This window comes from Clinocottus analis, unplaced genomic scaffold (genome assembly GCF_023055335.1).
Source record: "Clinocottus analis isolate CAN_PGR_092001 unplaced genomic scaffold, fCliAna1.0.p SCAF_20, whole genome shotgun sequence".
In the NCBI taxonomy this organism is placed as follows: domain Eukaryota; kingdom Metazoa; phylum Chordata; class Actinopteri; order Perciformes; family Cottidae; genus Clinocottus; species Clinocottus analis.
Genome location: NW_027175932.1, coordinates 8,519,404 through 8,540,319, shown reverse-complemented (window position 1 = coordinate 8,540,319; position 20,916 = coordinate 8,519,404). Strand labels below are relative to the sequence as shown.

The 20,916-nt window shown below is 42.7% G+C and overlaps 2 protein-coding genes across 4 annotated transcripts in view; both read left to right on the top strand.

Annotated features, from left to right (window-relative positions):
• The window catches only part of nrcama (neuronal cell adhesion molecule a), a 50,277-nt gene extending 33,714 nt beyond the window's left edge, over nt 1-16,563 (top strand). For 2 of the 3 annotated variants that reach the window (XM_068586870.1, XM_068586868.1), the window contains 27 exons: nt 223-345; nt 489-659; nt 2,151-2,262; nt 2,419-2,603; nt 2,803-2,934; nt 3,219-3,362; nt 3,480-3,591; nt 3,778-3,944; nt 4,065-4,209; nt 4,321-4,445; nt 4,753-4,782; nt 5,408-5,509; nt 5,834-6,031; nt 6,131-6,201; nt 6,327-6,552; nt 6,751-6,866; nt 7,469-7,673; nt 7,791-7,913; nt 8,046-8,222; nt 8,460-8,492; nt 9,516-9,581; nt 10,261-10,383; nt 10,568-10,723; nt 11,185-11,316; nt 11,401-11,479; nt 12,056-12,067; nt 12,957-16,563. In XM_068586870.1, coding sequence (XP_068442971.1) covers nt 223-345; nt 489-659; nt 2,151-2,262; nt 2,419-2,603; nt 2,803-2,934; nt 3,219-3,362; nt 3,480-3,591; nt 3,778-3,944; nt 4,065-4,209; nt 4,321-4,445; nt 4,753-4,782; nt 5,408-5,509; nt 5,834-6,031; nt 6,131-6,201; nt 6,327-6,552; nt 6,751-6,866; nt 7,469-7,673; nt 7,791-7,913; nt 8,046-8,222; nt 8,460-8,492; nt 9,516-9,581; nt 10,261-10,383; nt 10,568-10,723; nt 11,185-11,316; nt 11,401-11,479; nt 12,056-12,067; nt 12,957-13,191 — 3,500 coding nt within the window. In that variant the 3' untranslated portion in view covers nt 13,192-16,563. The remainder of the gene's footprint in view (nt 1-222; nt 346-488; nt 660-2,150; nt 2,263-2,418; nt 2,604-2,802; nt 2,935-3,218; nt 3,363-3,479; nt 3,592-3,777; nt 3,945-4,064; nt 4,210-4,320; nt 4,446-4,752; nt 4,783-5,407; nt 5,510-5,833; nt 6,032-6,130; nt 6,202-6,326; nt 6,553-6,750; nt 6,867-7,468; nt 7,674-7,790; nt 7,914-8,045; nt 8,223-8,459; nt 8,493-9,515; nt 9,582-10,260; nt 10,384-10,567; nt 10,724-11,184; nt 11,317-11,400; nt 11,480-12,055; nt 12,068-12,956) is intronic. The other variant, XM_068586869.1, reaches the window with a different exon arrangement.
• A 598-nt stretch (nt 16,564-17,161) lies between these two features.
• Nucleotides 17,162-20,916, top strand: part of cntn1b (contactin 1b) — a 10,557-nt gene continuing 6,802 nt past the window's right edge. Inside the window, exons 1-7 of the mRNA XM_068586849.1 lie at nt 17,162-17,264; nt 19,635-19,788; nt 19,892-19,927; nt 20,056-20,182; nt 20,293-20,474; nt 20,604-20,699; nt 20,780-20,916. The exon at nt 20,780-20,916 is cut by the window's right edge and continues 76 nt beyond it. Coding sequence (XP_068442950.1) covers nt 19,734-19,788; nt 19,892-19,927; nt 20,056-20,182; nt 20,293-20,474; nt 20,604-20,699; nt 20,780-20,916 — 633 coding nt within the window. The 5' untranslated portion in view covers nt 17,162-17,264; nt 19,635-19,733. The remainder of the gene's footprint in view (nt 17,265-19,634; nt 19,789-19,891; nt 19,928-20,055; nt 20,183-20,292; nt 20,475-20,603; nt 20,700-20,779) is intronic.

The window sequence follows — 20,916 nt, the reverse complement described above, 5'->3', positions numbered from 1 at the left end:
AAGACTTCTGATTATCTTCAATTCCATTGTTTCCATTGGTTGTCGTGAAATACAAGTTGATTGTTTCATTTTGTAAAGTTTGCTTTGGAATTAAACTTTGATTCTTGGCATCCAGTGTCCACAAAATGCTCAATCTCATCGCTTTTGCAAATATGAATCCATGTGATTCACACATCTGAGTGAGCCGCCGGTGCCTTTGTTTGACGTTTATGTGACTCGCAGGGTCCCCCTTGTGGTCGAAGGAGAGAAACGAGGCAATCGTGGTGCAGATGGGGGTCTCCCTGGTGCTGCAGTGCCGACCCCCTGCAGGGCTGCCCCCTCCTGTCATCTTCTGGATGGATAATAGTGAGTCACGTGCATGGTTATATATCTGCACACATGGCACAAGGACATACGCATGTCACATCCAATAGAACAAACAGGATTGCACACTGTGCATGTGTACATGCCGTTTCACGTAAAACTGTCTTTCCGTCCCCGTTCTTCAGATTTCCAGAGGCTTCCGCTGGATAAACGAGTGTCCCAGGCTCTGAACGGAGACTTGTACTTTTCCAATGTTCTCCCAGAAGACACCAGGAGCGACTACATCTGCTACGCTCGCTTCCCTCACACACAAACCATCCAGCAGAAACAGCCCATCTCAGTCACCGTGCTGGACAGTAAGTCAAGACACAGAATTATTTACTGTCACTTGTGTACGATCGTTCTTTTTCAATTTAACATATTACCACAAAAATGGGATACAAATGTATTTTTAAATAGTTCACAAGAACTATCAGAAGAAAGAAACTTTACTTGCAGATTTGAGTATTAGATGTCTGGTCATGCACAGTGTCATAGCTATCCACTGATTATTATTGTTCCTTTGTTACAGTCTGTTTTATTTCACATTTATCAATGTTTTTTATTACATTGTGATCAACAAATTAATTTGTTGCTGCTGCAGAACTGCATAGCCTTCAATAAACGCTTGCGCTGTTCTTCTTTTCGTGAGTTTAATGAAGTGCTATAGATTAATTGTCACAATATTATGACTGAATAGTATTGACCACAAAACAATATTATTCAGTATTTACAATGCATTTTCACAAGCTAATGCCTTGGTATATATACATTGTAAAGTAACCCATTTCCTGTTTTCTTTCCTAGTTTTGCATGCTTATGATTTTCTTGTTATATTACAGTGGAAACAATGAATGAGACTGTGGCTGCTTTATACAATGTCACTGATTTCTATAGTGGTGAGTGCTGCTGGTTTATTCCCATTCAGCCCCTTCAGTGTGAACCCAGTCCTTCTTCTACTCCCAGGCCTAACCGTACCCAACATACACACTCACCTCTAACTTGGCCTAACCCCTCCTCTGTGACTATTAAACTCTTCCTCAGGTTTCTCTCATTTCTATTGTTTATGCAAATTAAGGGTCTCAGGATAGAGATTGTTGTGCAGTATAAGTACAAAGGTCTTGCCTGTAATGCATGATAATAAACGTGTTACATGGCAAAACAGCAATGTCCATGATCTCCTCTGAATGCAGATAACATATTAAAGGCCAAGAGCAACCTTCAAAGCATGCGTAATATTAAATGTCAGCTAACTGCATCTTCCCTGGACTCTCCAATACACTTAGAACTGATCTCATGATCTGCTACATCAAGCACACCTTCAATGATTACCCAAGATGACCACGAAGGAAGTCACGAAGCATGACATTAGCATTCTTACATGGCATGACTCTTTCTACACCTTTTGAAGTGGAAGAGGGTCGTCCATTATCTATTTTCTGACTTTGTCTGCAAAGGAATGTTAACACATCAAGATGCTTCCTTCCAATGGATGTGTGTTTGGGGTACCCAAGTGCTGCCATAGCAACACAGGGATGGCTACGCCTCTCATGGGATTCCTCTTGCTCTCTGAGTCTGAGATGTTGTTATACAGTATGTGACGAGGCTTTAAGAAGGAAAAAACATTGCACATCACTCACTCACTTACCGACAAATCACATGTCTCTTCCCTTGATGGCGTATCTTTCTACTATTTCCTTCATGGGAATATGAACGGCCCTCTGAGCTCCTCCTAATGTGGCAAGAGGAGCCTCCTACTTCACGCTGCAGTCTGGTCCTGATTGGATCACGTGTCCTCTTGTTTTCAGATAGCCCAGAGGGGGAGCGGCGCCCCGGTTTCATGACGCCTCTGGGCGCCACCAGCACCAACATGGTTCTGAGAGGGGAGACTCTGGAGCTGGAATGCATTGCTGACGGCTTGTAAGTGGGCTGTAGCTATAATCGACACACAATAAATGCACCCTTTGTTGTGCTGCCATAGTATTCATATAAACGTGGCCATGCTAAGTATTTGGCGGGACAAAATACAGAAACGGCACAAAAACACACATCCTCTTGTATTCGCTTTTGTGACAGACCCACTCCAGAGATCTCCTGGCAGAAGGATGGAGGAGAGCTGCCGAGCAGTCGGATGTCCTTCTATAACTTCAAGAAAACGCTGAAGATTTCTGATGTGAACGAAGGCGACGTTGGGGACTACCGCTGCATGGCCACAAACAACCTGGGCACTGCATACCACATCATCAAGGTCACTGTCAAAGGTAACCCGGGGTTTTCTTGTTTCAATCGTTGCAAGTATAACAAAAAAATAAACACAATCTAGTTATGCCATCGCCATCAGAATTGCATTTTAAGCCAAAGAATTTTGAGTGACACATTTTATTCTTAGTTTTACACCGGTTTTTATTTTTGGCATTCTCTCAAAAATCTTGCTGTCTTCCCTTTTTTTGCCATCCACAGCGGCTCCTTTCTGGGTCAGCGCTCCCAGGAACCTGATCCTCGCCCCGAACGAGACCGGCATCCTGACTTGTCGAGTTAACGGAGAACCCAAACCTAAGATTACCTGGTTTGTCAATGGGGTCTCCATAGAGAGTAAGTAAAATGTCCAAAGATAGAATATACTTTATTTATTCACAGTTATGTCCAAAGTGCCTGACAGCAGAGAGTATAAATAGACATGCAGAGCTGTAGTGAAATTGAACTTCAATCCCAGCAGGGATTTTCTCAATTGCATGGTACTCAATACAGTTTATTGTTATGCACTGGAATTGTTATGTGCTGATTTCTACTTACACAAAACTGTAATGGGGCTGTTGAAGTGCTGTAAAAAAAATTTTTTTTTAAATTCTATCATATTTTCTTTTTGCTCCTAATAGACGCACCCGAGGACCACAGTCGGAAAGTGGAAGATGACACTGTGATTCTTAGCAATGTGCAAACAGGGTCCAGTGCCGTCTACCAGTGTAACGCATCCAATGAATTTGGGTACCTGATGGCAAACGCATTTGTCAACGTTCTCGGTGAGGTTCTTGGTTGCTTTTGGGAAGTATGAAAGCTGATAAGAAATTGTGGATGTACATGCCAGTGTGTATGAAGGGGAAATGCTGATTTAGTCAATGCTGTGCTTCTTCCCATAGCTGAGGCACCAAGGGTGCTCACTCCCCCTAACCGAGTGTACCAGGTCATCACCAACAACCCTGCATTACTTCACTGTGCCTCATTCGGCTCACCAATACCAACCATCACATGGTACGACTCAGATCACGTGTCTTTTTTTTTCAATTATTGTGAGATGAAGACTTTTAGTTCAGTACGTTTTTTTTACACCTGCAAATAAAAATTCAATGCACATTTGTACTGAAGGCCATATTCTCACCAATTTTGTTGCACGGCTTCATTCAATACTTAAACCCAGTGTTTGCTGTTTCCGTGCAGGTTCAAAGACAGTCAAACCAGTGTTAAGAATAGTGACGCTTACGTGATCCATGAAAACGGCACATTGGAGATCAATGTGGCACAACCGTTAAACAGTGGGAAGTACACTTGCATTGCGACCAACAACTTGGGGATCAAGGAGAACCACGTCTACCTGGAGGTTAAAGGTCAGACATGGAGAATAAATTATAGCTCATAAATAGATGTATTTTAGGTTTCTATAACCGCTCGGTAACGTAACCATCAAGCTGTATTCATTCTTAGTATAAACTCTGTATTTTGTCCAGAGCCCACCCGTATCCTGAAGCAGCCAGAGTACAAGGTGGTGCAGAGAGGAATGAGCGCTGTGTTTGAATGTAAAGTCAAACACGACCCATCCCTCATTCCCACCATGACCTGGCTCAAAGACGATGGAGAGCTGCCTGACGGGAGGTACAAAGACCTTGAGACTCGGAGGAGATTTATTTATTTTATGTTGCACTGTGAAAATAAAAAACTGAAAAGGATAATCTGTCATCTCTCTGTAATACCTCCTGTCATCAGGTTTGAGGTGGACGTTGACAGTCTGACCATCAAAGACGTGACAGATGGAGATGAGGGCACCTACACCTGCATCATGAACACCACCCTGGACCAGGACTCCGCCAGTGCAATGCTGACTGTCGTAGGTATGTTCAGTGTATTCAAGTTTTTTTGTTGCATTCAACAGGTTACCAGAGGTCAGGTACATATATGTTTAAGGTAATTGTAAAGTAGTGAAATATGGTAAATGCTCTCCGTCAACAATGTACTCAACACAAGAGAAAAGGACCACATCAGTCCTTCCTGCTCATGAGTTATATAGATTTGTCAGTGGGTATCAGTTCTAATCTAATTTAGAGTCACACTATTTTTCCTGCTTTCCTGTCGTTTCTAATATCTGTCACTAACATCTAATCTCTTTTTGTACTCTACTCTTGCTTCTTGCTTTCTCAGAGGCTACTCCTCCTCCAGCTATTGTCTACGGTAAACAATGTCCACAGATTAGGATTTTGTAGCTTTCATTTTCGTCACCCAACCATCAAGTCTTATTTGTAAAACCTTCCATTTCACCTCAATGATTATTTTATGACGATTGTTTTTTTTGTTGTACCATTTATATATTTCATATAGTTTCATTTTTTTATGTGGTATGTATTTTTTAAATGGAAAAAGAGTTGTATTTTATTGTGAAATCCCTGACATTTGAAAACCACACAGCCTCTACACACTCACAGGTGTTTTTACTTAACCTGCCTGATTGGACTCCTTCTGGCTGTTGCCATGTGCAGGTTGTAATGATTGCAGAAGTCTAATCAGCCTGAAGTGAAAACACCTGAGTTGGTGTGCGTGTTCCTAAAATTTAGAAAAAAATACTGCACTAATAATAATAAAGGTTTTCTTGACCTGATTTATTAAAACAATTCTGATAAAAGACATTATTTATCTCCAGTATTTATCAAAGTGAATCACACTGTACCTCATTTACTGCTAAACTAATTTTCCAGAGTCACTTGTTCAGTGAAAACAGTTGCAAGGAGTGCTGTAATAAAATAGCAGAGCAAGAGTTTTCATTTGTTCTGTGGTCCTGGACTCATTATCGTGTTTGCAGAGAAACCTGACCCTCCAACGGATTTGGAACTGACTGACCAGACAGATAGGAGTGTTCAGCTCACCTGGATCCCCGGAGACGAACACAACAGTCCCACAGAGAGTATGAAATGTTTATCAAACTGCACTCCACTTTCCCGCTGCCAAACTTGAAATTAGACACTGTAGCCTCACAACAGAAACCACATTTCATCCATTTCAAAAGTGTTCAGAGTTAGTTTAGACACAGCTGCGGTTTCTGGAAGCACTAACCGTATTTTTTGTGAATAAACAAGACGAAAAAGGCGCAATGAGCCGCCATGGCTATTTGTAAACAGAATGGCATGAATAATCATCAGTAAGAAACATTTTCCCGTCCAGTTTGTTTTCGTGTCCACGTCTTTAAAAAGTGTAGCTTTTTGAATCTTTTTTTCCCTCTTTTTTTCAGAGTTTCTGATCCAATACGAGGATCTGCTCCACCAGCCCGGAGTTTGGATCAACCTGACGGAGGTTTCCGGCACGAGCACCACGGCCCAGTTAAACCTCTCTCCATATGTCTACTACTCCTTCAGAGTCCTGGCTCTGAATGACGTTGGCTACAGCCAGCCTAGCCAGCCCTCAAGCCAATACAGGACCAACCCCGCAGGTGATTATCATGGTCACTCTCTTGATAAAAAAAAAGTACGATAATATCCCAAATATTCCAAAACATTCTTTTGATTAAACAATTTTTTGTTTTTTCTAGCTCCCGATGAAAATCCATCAGATGTTCAGTGTGTGGGAACAAAGCCTGGCAACCTGGTCATCTCGTGGACAGTAAGCTATCCTTTTAGATTGTTGTTGTGGGTGGTATGTGAGGCTTAACTCACATTTGAACCAAAGTCAACTTGGAATATTTCAGTATGTTTTTTCAGTAACTGACCAAAACAATCTGTGTGCAGTCGTTAACAGGATTTCAGGCTAACGGGCCCAGTCTGGAGTACAGAGTGCAGTGGAGACAGAAGGACATGGATGAGGATTGGTCCTCAAAGACTGTGGCCAATGTTTCACAGTTTGTTGTGTCTGGAACTCCTATTTACGTGCCTTACGAGGTCAAGGTTCAAGCCTCGAATGATTACGGCAACGGCCCTGAGCCTAAAGTAGTGATTGGATACTCTGGAGAAGACTGTGAGTGAACTGATCACCTTCGAATCTCTATTTTTGAGTCGCTTTGTTTGTCTGTTCTTTTGACTGTTTGTCAGCGTGATTACAAAATCAATCGTGAGCACTAAGTTAGGCAGAATACTTCAATTGATAGTTCATGATAGTTGTATTGTGACTTGAAATTAGTTGTTAAAGAATTGCTTCTTTCTCATGTCTCTGCAGTGCCTTTGTCTGCTCCTGAGAGTGTGCAGGTCATGGTTCACAACAGCACACTTGCAGAAGTGCACTGGGAGCCTGTTTCTTTACCCTCCGTTAGAGGAAAACTACAGGGATACAAGGTATTGTTTGATAAATCGTTTTTCGGCAGCGTGTCTTTGTTTGTTTTTGGTAGGGGTTCAGCTACTAGTTTTCTTGTAACATCAGTGATTGGGATAAGGTGTTTGATAAAGCGGTGTCACCTTTGAAGCCATAACTCAGGCTTATGTTCAGGGAATTTTGTTTCATACGGTGGCTTTAAATAGATCGGACCCAAGTTGCTTGGGGAAACCCTTCCAGACAAACTGGACCCTTTCACACATGAGCAGCACAATCTACCTATCAAGCTGAAACACTGAAAGCTCTTCTCCAGTACGCCCTCATTACTGCTGCACTGTGAAGACAAAAGTCACAGTGAAATGTCAAATTAAACCCAAAATGTACGGATCTGACCTTTTTTTGTAAATCGTAAGTATCTGCAATGTATTGTTTCACGATGTGCTTTCAAATGTACTGAAAACAAGCTAATAATAACACATTTGATCTATGGCTTTTGAGCTCTGAGATGTGGGTAGTCAGAGTACAACCGTTCTGCCTGCCTGCATTGATGAGGACAATAATGAGGAAATCAAAGAACTCTCGTGCCCATCCTTCTTAGGTATTAACTCTGGTGTATTTCCTCAAGGTATACTACCGACGTGAGCGCGGTGTGCATGACACAGAGGACACAGAGCAGCAGGACCAGGTATTGACGTTTAGTGGGAATCGTAGCGAGGGACGTCTACCAGGCCTCCAGCCTTACAGCCTCTACAACCTCACCATCAGAGTCCTTAATAACAAAGGAGAAGGACCTTCGAGCCCCAGCAAGAAGTTTGAGACACCTGAGGGAGGTGTGTATAGCTGATGTTGGCTGACATGTTTTTTCGCAATATATAAATGCTGAATCTCATGATCAGTCCTCCTGTGCAACATCCATATTCTGACTGTGGTTCTGGTTTTGTTTTCAGTCCCAGGGCCTCCATCTTTTCTGAATGCAATGAACCCTAGTTTAGACTCTCTCACTCTGGAATGGGGCCCTCCAATAAATAACAATGGACGGCTCGCTGGGTACACGCTGAAATACCAACCAGGTAGGCTCACCAGCTGCCTGACACACTTCCTATTGTATTATACAAAGTATTGTGAGGCATCAGTGTAAAGGACAAACCGTGCTGTGCATTCCAACTTGAACTCCTTCTCCTTTCAAAACACTATCCCCGCAGTCAACAACACCAGTGAACTGGGGCCAGTCAAGGTCATGACCTTCCTAGCCAACGACACCACCATTACCCTGGGCAACCTAAACTCCAGCATGCTCTACAAGTTTTATTTAAGTGCAAAGACAATCAAGGGCTCTGGCCCCATCATCACAGAGGAGGCGTTCACAGTCATGGACACAAGTAAGTTATTTCAGCCATTTAGCTACATCTGTAATACATTTTCCAGCAGAATTGGAGGAAAAGATCAAAGTCTTATTCGATTTATGCGTAGACATTAAGGAGTGCATGGGTCAGAATCACAGTGCTCTGACAGATATTAGGGATTTCTGTGAGCTTAAACGCACAACCATGAGCTCCTACTGCATTCCACACCTTATACCCCGTTTTATCTCTTTCTCTTTTTTCTTCTCTCTGAAGTTCGTACTCAGCCTACTTTAGAGACGGGCAAAGGTAACCCAAGTTTGCCGCTGCAAGCACCTGCATGTTATTCATACCACCCGATATCAGATAGATTAGAGACAGAAAAAAGAGCTGAGCATAGATTGTGTCCTTAGATTGCTCATCCCTGCATGTTACTAAGGTAGCATGTCTAAGAAATGTGAAAAAGAATATTTAGGATTTACTGTAAATCTTCAATGGCATCTGCAAACAACCCATGCTTGTGTCCAGTTCTGAGAGAACAAGGTGAACAGCAACATAAGTTGAAGTTACTGTGAGGAACTTTTAACTGGTTATTAAACATTCTCAATTTATTACTGATGCCTCCATATGATCTACATACGTGAACCAGACCATCACAGAGAATATTAGTACAATTTGAATATTTTTCTATATGGTTATTTCCATGTCATCACGTAAAAATCTGACAAAATCATGCAGTTTCCCAAGAAACCGGGAGAATCAAAACTAGCGCTGTGTGGGTTAGACTATAAGACCTTCCTGCAGTAAAATGAGAGGTTTTATATTGGGACTCTGGCGCTCAGAAACACTACCCAGTTTGACCACAGGAACCGCCAAATTCAACACAAAATTAAAGATCCTCAAAGTAGCTTTAAAATACTGAAATTGTATAGTTGCTCATGCTTTTAGTCTTTACCTTGTGTATTTACCCTCTTCAAATGAACATGTTTTCATTTGAAGTCTCACGCATGACGCTTGTCAAGGTGTCAGTCCAGCACTAAGACAAACGTTATACCTGCTGATGCTGATGGATGATGGCTAAACTGATGGATTGTGTATACACTTTACATTAATTACATTAAGACAATATGCATGCTGCAGTGCTATGATTCAGAGTTTAATTTGTTCGCATGCTGAACAAGGAACTTAACATTTCTCTGAATCTCAGGATTAAAATGTGTTGCATCATGTTTTTACTCAGCATGTCAGTAGCTACTTTCTCTGCAAAACACTAGCTCACTGGCTACTGTGTTGTGTATGTGTGTTGTCTCACTATTTTCCATGTTCTTTCAGGCCCTACAGAGCCTCCTCACACAACCTCCCCAGTCACTCAGTCTTCGCTTGCCCCGTTTCACAAGGGTACAAGCACTCCCTGTAAACCCGTCTACTTCCCAAAATATCTTCACCTATTTTTCTGCCTTGCAAAAAATGGTCTATCTCTGCAAAACAGTCTACAAAATACTAGTTGTATTAATAGGAAGAGAAAAAAATGGCAATTTTCACAAGTTAATTGAGGTTGATTTCACCTAACACTTGTTCTATTTGGTTTAAAAGAACTAATAAAAGTCTGCTCAAATGGCCATTTTTTGCAATTATATAACCAACCTGTTTCTATATTGTTGCAGGACCTGACACTGCTCTCAAAGTTATTTTGTCATTTAATAACAACGGTGTTGCTATTTATTGAATAGTAGTTTTCTTTAACTGACAAGGTTGGACAGAAAGCCAACAATTGCTTGTAAATTGAGGCTCTACTCAGGTGTATGGGATTTTTAATTTAATCCTCAAACTATTTAAAACAGACATGGAGTTATTTTTCATTGTTGAATTTGGCTGCTGCAAGAATTTGGGTTAGCTGATTTTTACCGAGTTTGTTAGATTTGTATACACCAGTTCAACCCTAAACACAGTATTAATGTGTGATGTTTATTTCTTTGTTATTTTATTTCTAATCGCTCCTGTACTTAAGCTCCATAGCAATATTTTACAGGACTTTTGGAATTAAAGCTACTGTTTTCTTCCTCTTTTATGTGCTCAGTGCCGCCTGTCGGCCCTGCGTTTGGCAAAGTTAACACGTCCATGTTGGAGGACGGTGCAGTGATCAGTTGGGATTACTTTGGACACCATAAGAATGTATATGTGGAATATATTGTAGAAAACAGTAAGGCTTCGCTTTGTATTCACTGTCATCTCAAACACGAGTGCATGAATTGAATTGATTATAACTCGATCAATCTGATCCGTAAAAATTCAACCATCAAAACGAATGTTTAAGTACCATCATAATGATTCTTCCCAAAGGCTCCTTGAATCTAATACCTCTCCATCCGCTCCACTAATTCCAGGTAAAGAGGACTGGGTAAAGGAGCTGGTAAACGGTTCACACTGGCATATGATAAAAGATTTAAAGCCGGGGACGTCCTATAAGGTGCGGGTGGTCGCTAGAGACCCGGCTGACCCGACCGTCCACAGCACAGACGAAGTGTTGGTTGAGGTGCCAGGTGAGGCGGCATGCCTCAGGATAGACGTCTTTGTGGTTAATTCTCATTTACCCATCGGCTTTCTGTTACAGCACTGTGTCATTGTCAGATAAACAACACTTCATTCAGACGTGACTGTACAGTAGTTAGTTTGCTAGTTAGTGTACAAGCATGTCTGGAGTTGCCATCAAGTCGTTTTGATGCATGTCCTTTTTAAATCATCACCCACAGGTCCATTATGTTAATGTTTTCTTTTTTCTTCTTTTTGTCCAGTATACAGTGCCTTAACAACCATTGCACATTAACCCATTTTTCGTATTTAATTTCTGTGTTTACAGCCTCTTTTCATCTCAGTGTTGCTCACATGAAGAAAACAGATTCCACCATTGTCGCAGCCTGAATGTGGACTGACGGTTATGCTTACTGCTTGTCTCCATCTTCCCCTTCTTTCTGTGTGTGTGTGTGTGTGTGTGTGTGTCCAGCTGTACCCAGCCGACAGGTAGACATTGCCACCCAGGGCTGGTTTATTGGCCTGATGTGTGCCATCGCTCTCCTCATCTTGGTCCTTCTCATAGTGTGCTTTATCAAGAGGAACAAGGGTGGAAAATATCCAGGTAATGCACCACAAAGTCATTTCAAGCTTATTCATATGGATGCATGGGAATTTATGAATAAAAAAAATGTGTTTAATCTGACAGTGAAAGAGAAAGAAGATGCTCACCAAGACCCAGAGATCCAGCCTATGAAGGAGGATGATGGGACATTTGGAGAGTACAGGTGAGAGACGGATGAGAACATACAGCCAAAATTGGACCGCGGCATACAGAGATGCGTTTTGGATTCATTGTGTCCTAAATACTGTTTGTATGTAGAACATTTTACCAGGTTGCAAAGACACGTTCCCCACCAGAGTCCATAACCAAACACTCCACAGAGGCAAGGCATGAATCAGCACTACTCTTGATTCTTACAATGACTGACTCGCACTGACATTAATGAACAAAAGCTTTGTACAGTGCATATAGATGTCCATTTTAACAAGTCAGTTGTACGCTACCCATTCTCAAAACAAGTGTATCACAAATTCCATTCTGGTGACATGGTTTTAGTTTTTTAATCGCAACATTTTCACGTTTTCTTGGAATGTTGAGGATTCTATGACGTACGGCTTCTCAAAGTAGTTGCTCTGAGGGAAATGTATTTTTAGCTTAACGTGGATGCCATTGTGCTTTCAATGTTTCCATATGCATGCTTCTGTCTTGTCTGTGCATTCAAAAATAGATGCTCATTGTGGTCCACAAATTGCTTTTCATGTATCCTTCCATTCTTATCTTTGTTCTTTGACGGGTTTAGGTCTATGGAGAGGTAAGACGAGATGTCGCTAAAACCAGCATGCAATTCTATCAAACACCTCAAGCTATGTCTCCGACTTGAGTTCAAGTAAAAGCAAGGAGAAAGCACTTTAACTGATATTGTTACTGTGTCATCGTACTCACTGACATAGTCAAAAACCATAACCACAGTTCCAACAATAACACTGAGACTTAACATGAAAACGGACTGCTTCTAGTTCTCCAGCTTTCTTCATTTTCTTTGAAAATACAAATGCATTGAGCTTGCCTAGTATTAACTGGAACAGGACATTTCTTGACCAAATGAAAACTTTATCTCTCGAAAAAAAGACTGAAACGTAGGAGTGCATTTTTGATTATGCATGTAACCTGAAAGCATACTGGTTGATTTCATTACATAAACTGTATATAAAGGTAAAGTAGTGCAAGAGACTGAACCGCACGCATTTTCAGAATCTTGAACAGTGGTCACCAACCCTAAATTAACAGCACCCGGATGTAAAACAGCACTAACACTATGTATAACTCTAAAAAAATACCATGTAGCTGAGCTGCTCCACTGGACAAGTACTACAAAATGTTTCAGGCGTCCCATTGTTACTGTGCATCATGATATCCCCTCAATGAGCTGTTGTGTATATGTTTATGTCAACTTGATGTTGCTCCACCAACACATTCATACCAAATTGTGTACACAACAGCGACGTATTCTGTCACATGTAGTTCATGTGGAATTTGTGCAGTGGAAAAGCCAGATTACTCATGCAAGCCGCTAATGCTTGGATAAAAGTCTGTCCTGTATGACAACAGGGTTACTGACCACTGCAGAAAACCAGTTCAACTAACCACCTTAATTAGCTCCTCACTAATATTCCTTCCGACCTTTTCCGGCCCTCTTGTAGTGACACGGAGGACCACAAGCCGCTGAAGGGCAGCAGGACGCCGTCCAACGGAACGGTGCGCCGCGACGAGAGCGACGACAGCCTGGTGGACTACGGGGAGGGCGGGGACGGACAGTTCAATGAGGACGGCTCCTTCATCGGCCAGTACAGCGGCAAGAAAGAGAAAGACACGCACGAAGGCAACGAGAGCTCGGAGGCCCCGTCGCCTGTCAACGCCATGAACTCGTTTGTTTAACGACGGGCACCTCCCCGTGGCTACCTGTCACCAAGACTGCTGACACGCCCTCATCTCCACACCCGCCAGCCCCTGTCACAATGTGACCTCTTCGTATCCACACACACTCAACACGGCCAAGACACCACATCCCCCCCCCCCCTCCCCATAAGCATTGAAAGAAGGTGTGAAGCGAGGGATGTGAGAACTCCGAGAAGAGGGAAGGAGAGAGGAAGCAATATAGAAAAGCAGAAGGAATGTACCAGAGATTTTTACCACTCAGACTGAGCAGCAGTGCGTGTGCGCGTGTGTGTGTGTGTGCCTGTGTGTTAGTGCCATTTGATCTCCTTTGCGAACATACTAAACATGATGTATCCAAATATATATTTTATCAAAGTACAGTACGTGACCCGCAGGCAGGCAAATATGCATTGAATCACGTTCATAAGCACCTGCATGGAGTACATGACGATTCTTGTAAGCATTTGATCACCGTGTTGCAGAGGTTAGCTGTGTGTTCAGACTGTATATGGTGCACGCCTACCAAGCGACTGGGTATTCCTTTTATTGTTTCAGTCAGTGTTAAATGGCGTGTGATATATAGTGGAAAAAATGGTCTTTGGCAGGGTCTTTATTGGATACTGCTGTGAAATGTGTGACTCAAAATAGAGGCTAGCATGTCTTTTTGAGACAGATGAAGTGTTTGTACATATGAAATAGAATAAGAAGCTATATTTCAAAGTGGGGGTTATCCATTTGTAGTCATTGGAAACCTGGCGAGAAACATTTTGAACTCAGCGTTCGGTCACCAGCCAGCTAGAACTCCCACACTTATTCCAATCAGCCTGTTTTCAGCCACACGTTTCCTCAAGCTTTCTTTTATTGCTTTCATTTATTTGTTCGGCTTCTCCCTCCTGATCTGTTCCTTTCTCACCGAGCCTATGCTTCCTGCTACTGAGCACCCGCTGAACACAAGAGGAGCTGTGATTGATCCAGTGTCATTATCAAGTGCTTCCACCCCCGAATCGCGGCCACTGTGCAGGCTTTTCTTTTAGGCGATCGCGGCATGGTCCGAGCTACCCAACATTGTGTCTGATGCCTCTTACGTAACGGCGGAAAGAGTGAGAGGATTACGTACAATAGGTGCACCTGAACAGGGTTATTAAGTGGTATACACACTTCAGTTTCTGGATGTTTCGATTTTGGTGATCAAGAACCTCTCAGCACAGTTTCTAGTGCCTTCGTAGAGAACAGTGACTTAAATACACAGTGACATCCCTCTTCATACACAGGACAGACCTGGGATCAGTGCAGTTCTCAACAGTCCATGATTATTTTGCATACAGTCTACCGCCCCATATTACTCAAAAGACAACTGGGGTTTTACAATGTGTTCATACAGGCACATTACAGCTTTATCTTGTGTGCTCTCAGTTTGTGAAGCATCCATGTGGGCTCACTAACTTAAAATAGCCTCTTTGAGTCTCACTTTGGGGTCCAGGGTTCCTACACAGGCGTGAAAGCTAAAAAGTGGATTAAAAAAAAAAAAAAAAAAATCTTTTTCACGCATGTCGACTGGTATTAGTTGTGAGGACTAATTTTCAGCTCTGGATTGTTATGGCATTGTTGACAATCATACACCCAGTTACCATCAGCCCGTATGGTATCCAAACACACCGATCATCCAGTAGGATTCAAAGCAAATGTGTGGAATATTAAAATGTGTAGGAAAGCCTGAGGGCGGAGCATGGACACTGTCTTTATGTATTCATGTCAAACCTTCTCCTCCTAACATTAATCTTGAGGTGGAGCCCCAGCTCCAGCAGCACCAAACTACTGCCAACATGCTCACCAGGTAACTGCCAACGGGAGCCAGACTCACCATCTGGTCCAGACTGCTGTCCCGAACGAGACTCGGTGTCACTGGTAGCACTTAGAAATGAAGGGGTCGGAAAAATTGCGTAATGATACTGAATGTGGAAACGAGCGTATCCGTTTATGTGAATGAAAATATTAGCTTGTTTCACTGCAAATGGTAAACACACTGGTGACTTTGGTTTATGCATTTAACCTTATATCTGTGTATGTTGTCTCGTTCTGAGCGCAGCACTCAGTGAGTTTTTTATTCCTGTAAATGAATGAAGCTTGTGTGTGAATGTCAGGCTGCACAAGTGTGCGTGCGTGTGCGTGTGCGTGTGTGTGTGCGTGTGTGTGCAGCACATGCATGCTACCGTGTGCGTGCGTGATGTATAATATCGCTTTTCCATGGATAACAGTCTTTAATTCTGGTGTGTGTGTCTTCCCTCAACAGGAGATACAAGAGCTTTTTTTTTTCTTCTTCCCAGAGAACATTTCCACATCTTAGGTTTATCATAACTTGCATCAAGTTTTTTACGTTGTGATGTGACAGCTTTCCACATGTAGATATTTCTGTTGTATTTTGTAAATAATGGCTTGACTTGAGAGCAGATTTCTTTTAGGTCAAAGGTGAGAGCTTGGCCTCAATTGGCCCCACTGCATTATGGGTAGGAGGGCGTTGGTTGGGATGAAACTCTTTACAGTTTTCACTCTTTCATTTGCTGTGAACTTCTTTTTATTTTCTTCAATTTTCTTGAACTTGTCAGGTGAATTTGCTAGCTCAAATGTTTAGCCTATCAGGTATCAAAGGAGATTATTTAACTTGTGACTGAGCTCTTGTGACACCTGTATTGTTTCTGTCTCTGACAGTTCATGCACCTTTTCTGTATTTTTTATTAAAAAAAAGGCACACACTTAAACAGGATGTCATCTGTGCAACTAGTTTACGACTACATGTGGAACTGGAAGACATCCGATGAACCTGACACATCCTTTTTAAGAGTGGGCACCTAAAAAAACAAAAAGTGTAGTTTGGAGCATACAGACGGAGGGCCGGCATGGACGGAGAAGCGAGCGGCAAATTAGAGTGTGAATACCCTTGAAACAATGTTAGTGACTGGTGAACATACAGTAGGATATACAGTATATGATATGATATAATATGACATTCTGGTTAATGTTGAAGCTAAATGAGAAGCATGAAAGGCTGTCGAAATGGTTTACTCTACAATATAATATTGCAAAAATATTTTGTATTTCAAATGAAGTTAAAAAAATGAAATAAATGTTGGTTTCAGGATTTCAAATCAGTTTTTTTCTTTGTGTGGTACTGCATGCGATGCAACATGTACATGTGTGTGTGTTTAGCTCCACCTAGTGTATGACAGTTATGTTTGTTTTATCTGTCAAATCCCCCCACAAAGATAAAGCACCACAAATTAATCCTTGGAGGATTAACATACATCTGGTGTGTGTGTGTGCACATGCGCTGTGGCATCGCTCTTTTTATTCTCATGGAAGAGCTGGTTTGTCGTTTTCCAATTGATTTGTTTCCAAAATGACAACCAATAAAAAAAGATGCAGTTCAACCAATATGTATTTATTTCTCACATGCTCATTTATGTGCAGTTCATGATTGGAATACAAGTCAACTCAGACTATATTTAAAAGTTCAAAAATAAATAATGAACATGTGTAATAATATGTGCTTCAATGTACATTAACCCAGTGCAAAGGTGAAGTAATTCTCCTGTTACTTCAACCCTCTTTATCCAAATATTATACCGGATTAAATCATATCTCATTCACTCACAACAGGAATCTGGAATCTGCCATTAATTATGGATCTGAGGGTCATTTATGATGCAAAGCACATTGATATATGGGAGTAAGATATAGGCTTCACGGACAATTGAGGTAAACTGTTTTGTGTTTTCAAAGCCAAGTAATAATATTCTATGCAGGTCACTGGTTTATTAAAAACTCCTACTTTAAATCATTTCATTGACGACTTTATGTCGTTGTCTGGGATGCGCAGTGACGCCCACATCCCTCTCATCCTCCCTCTCTCATGGACCAATCCTCGCTGCCACCCAGAGGTGTCACTCAGCCGCTTTCCTCCAATAGAAAAGTTCAAATGAACGGGACGCTCCGGCGGGTGGGCTGTGGGACGATGCGGTTCGGGTCCTGGTGCGCCACGCGGACAGGTTACTGAAATTACCCTTTCTGCCTCAAAGGTAAGAACGACAGCACATGCGAGTGTGTGCGCGCGTGAGTGTGTGCATGATCGAACTGGCTCCAGGGTGCAGTTAGGGTAAGATAAGATGTGTTCGGCGCTGGAGTGCTGAAATGGACCGGCCAAAGTACCGCAATGCAGAGCAGTGCATTACCGGTGCCGCTCAGTCGTCATCGGGGTGAAGTGATGTAAGGTGCTACGCAGTTACTTTTAGAGGCTGGCGCTTTTGGGAACGATTGCGACGAATGAGCCCTGTTTGATGGAAGGTTGTGTTCGCTTCTCAGTCTGCAGTTGGTAAGAAAGTGCGTCTCTGTGGATGCAGGGGGGGAGACGCAAGGTGAAAGAGTCAGACTGCATGCGTCAAGGGCGCAGTAAGCTCATGCACCATGGCTGAGTTTGGTAAAGGGCAGAGGGTGACGGGCCACTCCCTTACAACAGTATTAAGGAGTGTTTTCTGCACTGTACTGCCATAACATATTGACTCTATTTCAATGAATGTATTATTAAGTTAAATATTTTTGGTTTGTCAAATATGATAAATTATGATATACAGTATATATCCAATATATGTCATTCCAAGTACTTATTTCTCCCGTGCCCCGGACAGAACAAAAATGCAAAATGTCCAAGTCTAAGTGACATATTGCCACCCCACTGTTTAGATGTGAGGGGTCTTCAACATAGGACCATGTTTCACCTTTATTTTGAAATATTCCAGGTCTTGTGACGAACAATCCTAATCCAGAGCCACCATAGAAACACATCAACGGAATTCGATCAGAATGAATCAACCCAGCAAACACAAGATTAAAACTGCCTCTTGTTGATTCCAAACATGCCTTTCAATGTGATTTTGTGCAGCCCTGAAACACACAGCAAACATGCTCATTCAGGCAGTCACTAAGACACTTGGCTTTAATACATGTGCTGACCTAAATTTTGCTTTGGTCTGTCCAAAGAGGATCTGTGATAGGATTATCGCCAGAGGAAACGCATGAAAACACACTCTGGGAATTGATCAGAAATCGAGGTGGAACAGATTGCGGCAATAATGTACAAAGCCGTATGTGAACGTGTCTTTGCAGCCTGTGCACTAAAGTCAGATGATTATTGAATATGTCTGCGCTGTGATGCGATACTATCCTTCTTTGGGGCTTTGCTGCTCTTACTCCATCCGAAAGATAAACCGTATGAAGACAAAATGCTGTTCAAAGGCGGGGTGGATGCTGCCAGCTGCTGGTAGTTTTGTGATATTAGTGTTGAGTCATCAAGAGAGCCCACGAGGAGTCAGTGCTGCAGTCTCTGCATGTGGATGGGCTGTGAACTGGGTGTATGCCTCTCTCCCTCCCTCTCTCTCTCTCCGGTGGCAGCTTGGCCCTTTTTCATCTCTGCCTCTTATTCTCCTTCTCACATCCTGAATGACTCAGCAGCAAACTGTGAGACTGCCTTGCTGCTAGCTAACTGTAGGATATACAGCCATCTTGTCAGATGTTGTCTATCGGTCACGATATTTGCCTGAAAACACATGTGCTCTGTTGATCTGACTGTGTGGAGTTCATTGGAGTCGTTGTTATGTAAGGTGACATGAGGCCAAGGTTGCTGCTCGGTCCAAAACAGCACTTGCTAATGTATTTTGTAATAACTTTGACAAATGAATTGTTTGATTCTGTAGTCTAACATGATTTAAAAACGTTAAGTTCTCCATTGGGGGCTTTACGGGTGAACACAGGACAAGGATCAACCCTCCCCCCACGTCATCCCATCCTGGTCATCTTAATCAATCCTGCTTTATATCCATGATCCTCCAACCGTTTCTCTCTTTTATTATCTCTCCCAGTAAGGCCTGTCTGACAGTGAGAGTCGAAACACTGCAGTTATTCACATCAGTGCTGCTGTTTCATGCTGCGGAAGTGATGCGGAAGTGATGTGTTAGCATGTGTGACGGCGCAGCAGGAACTGTCTAGGTGCTGCAGTGTTACCTTGTGTTAGTTCCTCGACGGCACTAGTGTGTCAGTGTGTGTCAGCAGGACAGACAAACACACACACACACACACACACACACACACACACAAACACACACATTAGAGCCCAGTCTGCCTCCATAGCTGCATGTCCTTGTGGATATGCATGCACCCCCTCATGGCTATTTGCAGTGTTCTGCTGGGTCATTCCCATCCTGAATTATGTATGTATGCACTAGAAGGATTCCAGCTAGTTTTGCACCCTGTTTCCGGTGTGGAGTCTGGTATTATATCTTAAGAGTCATATTCATTTTTTTAATAATACACAATGAGGGAAGATTGTTTCTTGTTACAAAAAAAAAAAAAAAGATTTTTTCTGACCTCCTCTTTTGTTTTTGTGTCTTATTCAGCCACCTCCAGTTCATGTCCAGTCCACTGACATCTTGCTCGTGTCCCTCTGGCCGTCGGCCTCAATCACGTGCTGGCAATAAGTCAATTTGCTGACAGTCATGGCTTCCGCTGCTTTGCTGCTCCTGGCCCTCTCCTCCTCGGTCTCCCTCACTGGTAAGAGGCCCGTTGATTTCCTGCAGATAATCCATTTACCCACTTAATCAAGTATAAACCCTGCACACCATTAGCTGACACGACCCTGTTTTCTGCCTTGCAGTGGCGGTGCTATTTGGCGAGCCTCGAATTTTTGGAGGTGAGTTCCTCCTGAATTGTTGTCCAAAAGAGTTGGAACAAAAACAGGACACACTGCATGTATGTCACTATACATTTTGATTGATGTTAAATGAGTATGTCAGCTTATTGTCATGTACAATTTGTCAGATGATGCTACTGGATATGGCCCCATCTTTGAGGAGGAGCCAGTGGACGTTGTCTACACTGAAGACTCACCAGATGGGAGAATCTCCATGAACTGCAGGGCACGAGCGAACCCACCGGCTTCATACAGGTTACACAGAAGATTTATATACAGCATACACAATACAGAAGTAGTGTATGTCATGTGGTATGACATGGTGTGGGTTGATAATGCATACAACTGTCTTGACTCGCCGCTAGGTGGCGCCGTGATAACTGGGAAATCAAGCTGATGGAGCAGCCGGACGAGTACTACAGCCTCGTTGGGGGGAACCTGGTTATTTCAAACCCCAGACAGAAGAAACACTCTGGCACGTACGTCTGCGTGGCCAGAAACATCTATGGCACCGTCATCAGCAAGGAGGCCAGGGTCAAGTTTGGATGTGAGCATGTGATGCCTGCTTGGGCAGTCGTACTCATGTCTGAAGACACGAGAATGTCCCATCTTTTGTTTTCATCGTTTATAATTCTCATTCTTTCTTTTTTTCTTCTCTTTATTCCTCTTCGTAAAGTTGTGGAGGAGTTCCCTCAAGAGGAAAGAGACCCAGTGTATGTCAAAGAAGGGCAAGGGGCTGTTCTGCTGTGTGTCCCTCCAAAAGTCTGGCCACGTACGTAGAGGTCTCCATTACAAAAGCCAGTTTTTTGAAGATAACAATGACAACTTGTTCAACTGTCTTTCCCTTTACAGAGGAGGTGACCTACCGCTGGATCTTCAACGAGTTCCCAGTTTTCCTGTACACAGATCGCCGCCGGTTTGTCTCCCAGAAGTCGGGGAACCTGTACATCTCCAAAGTGGAAGCTCAGGATGCAGGAAACTACTCCTGC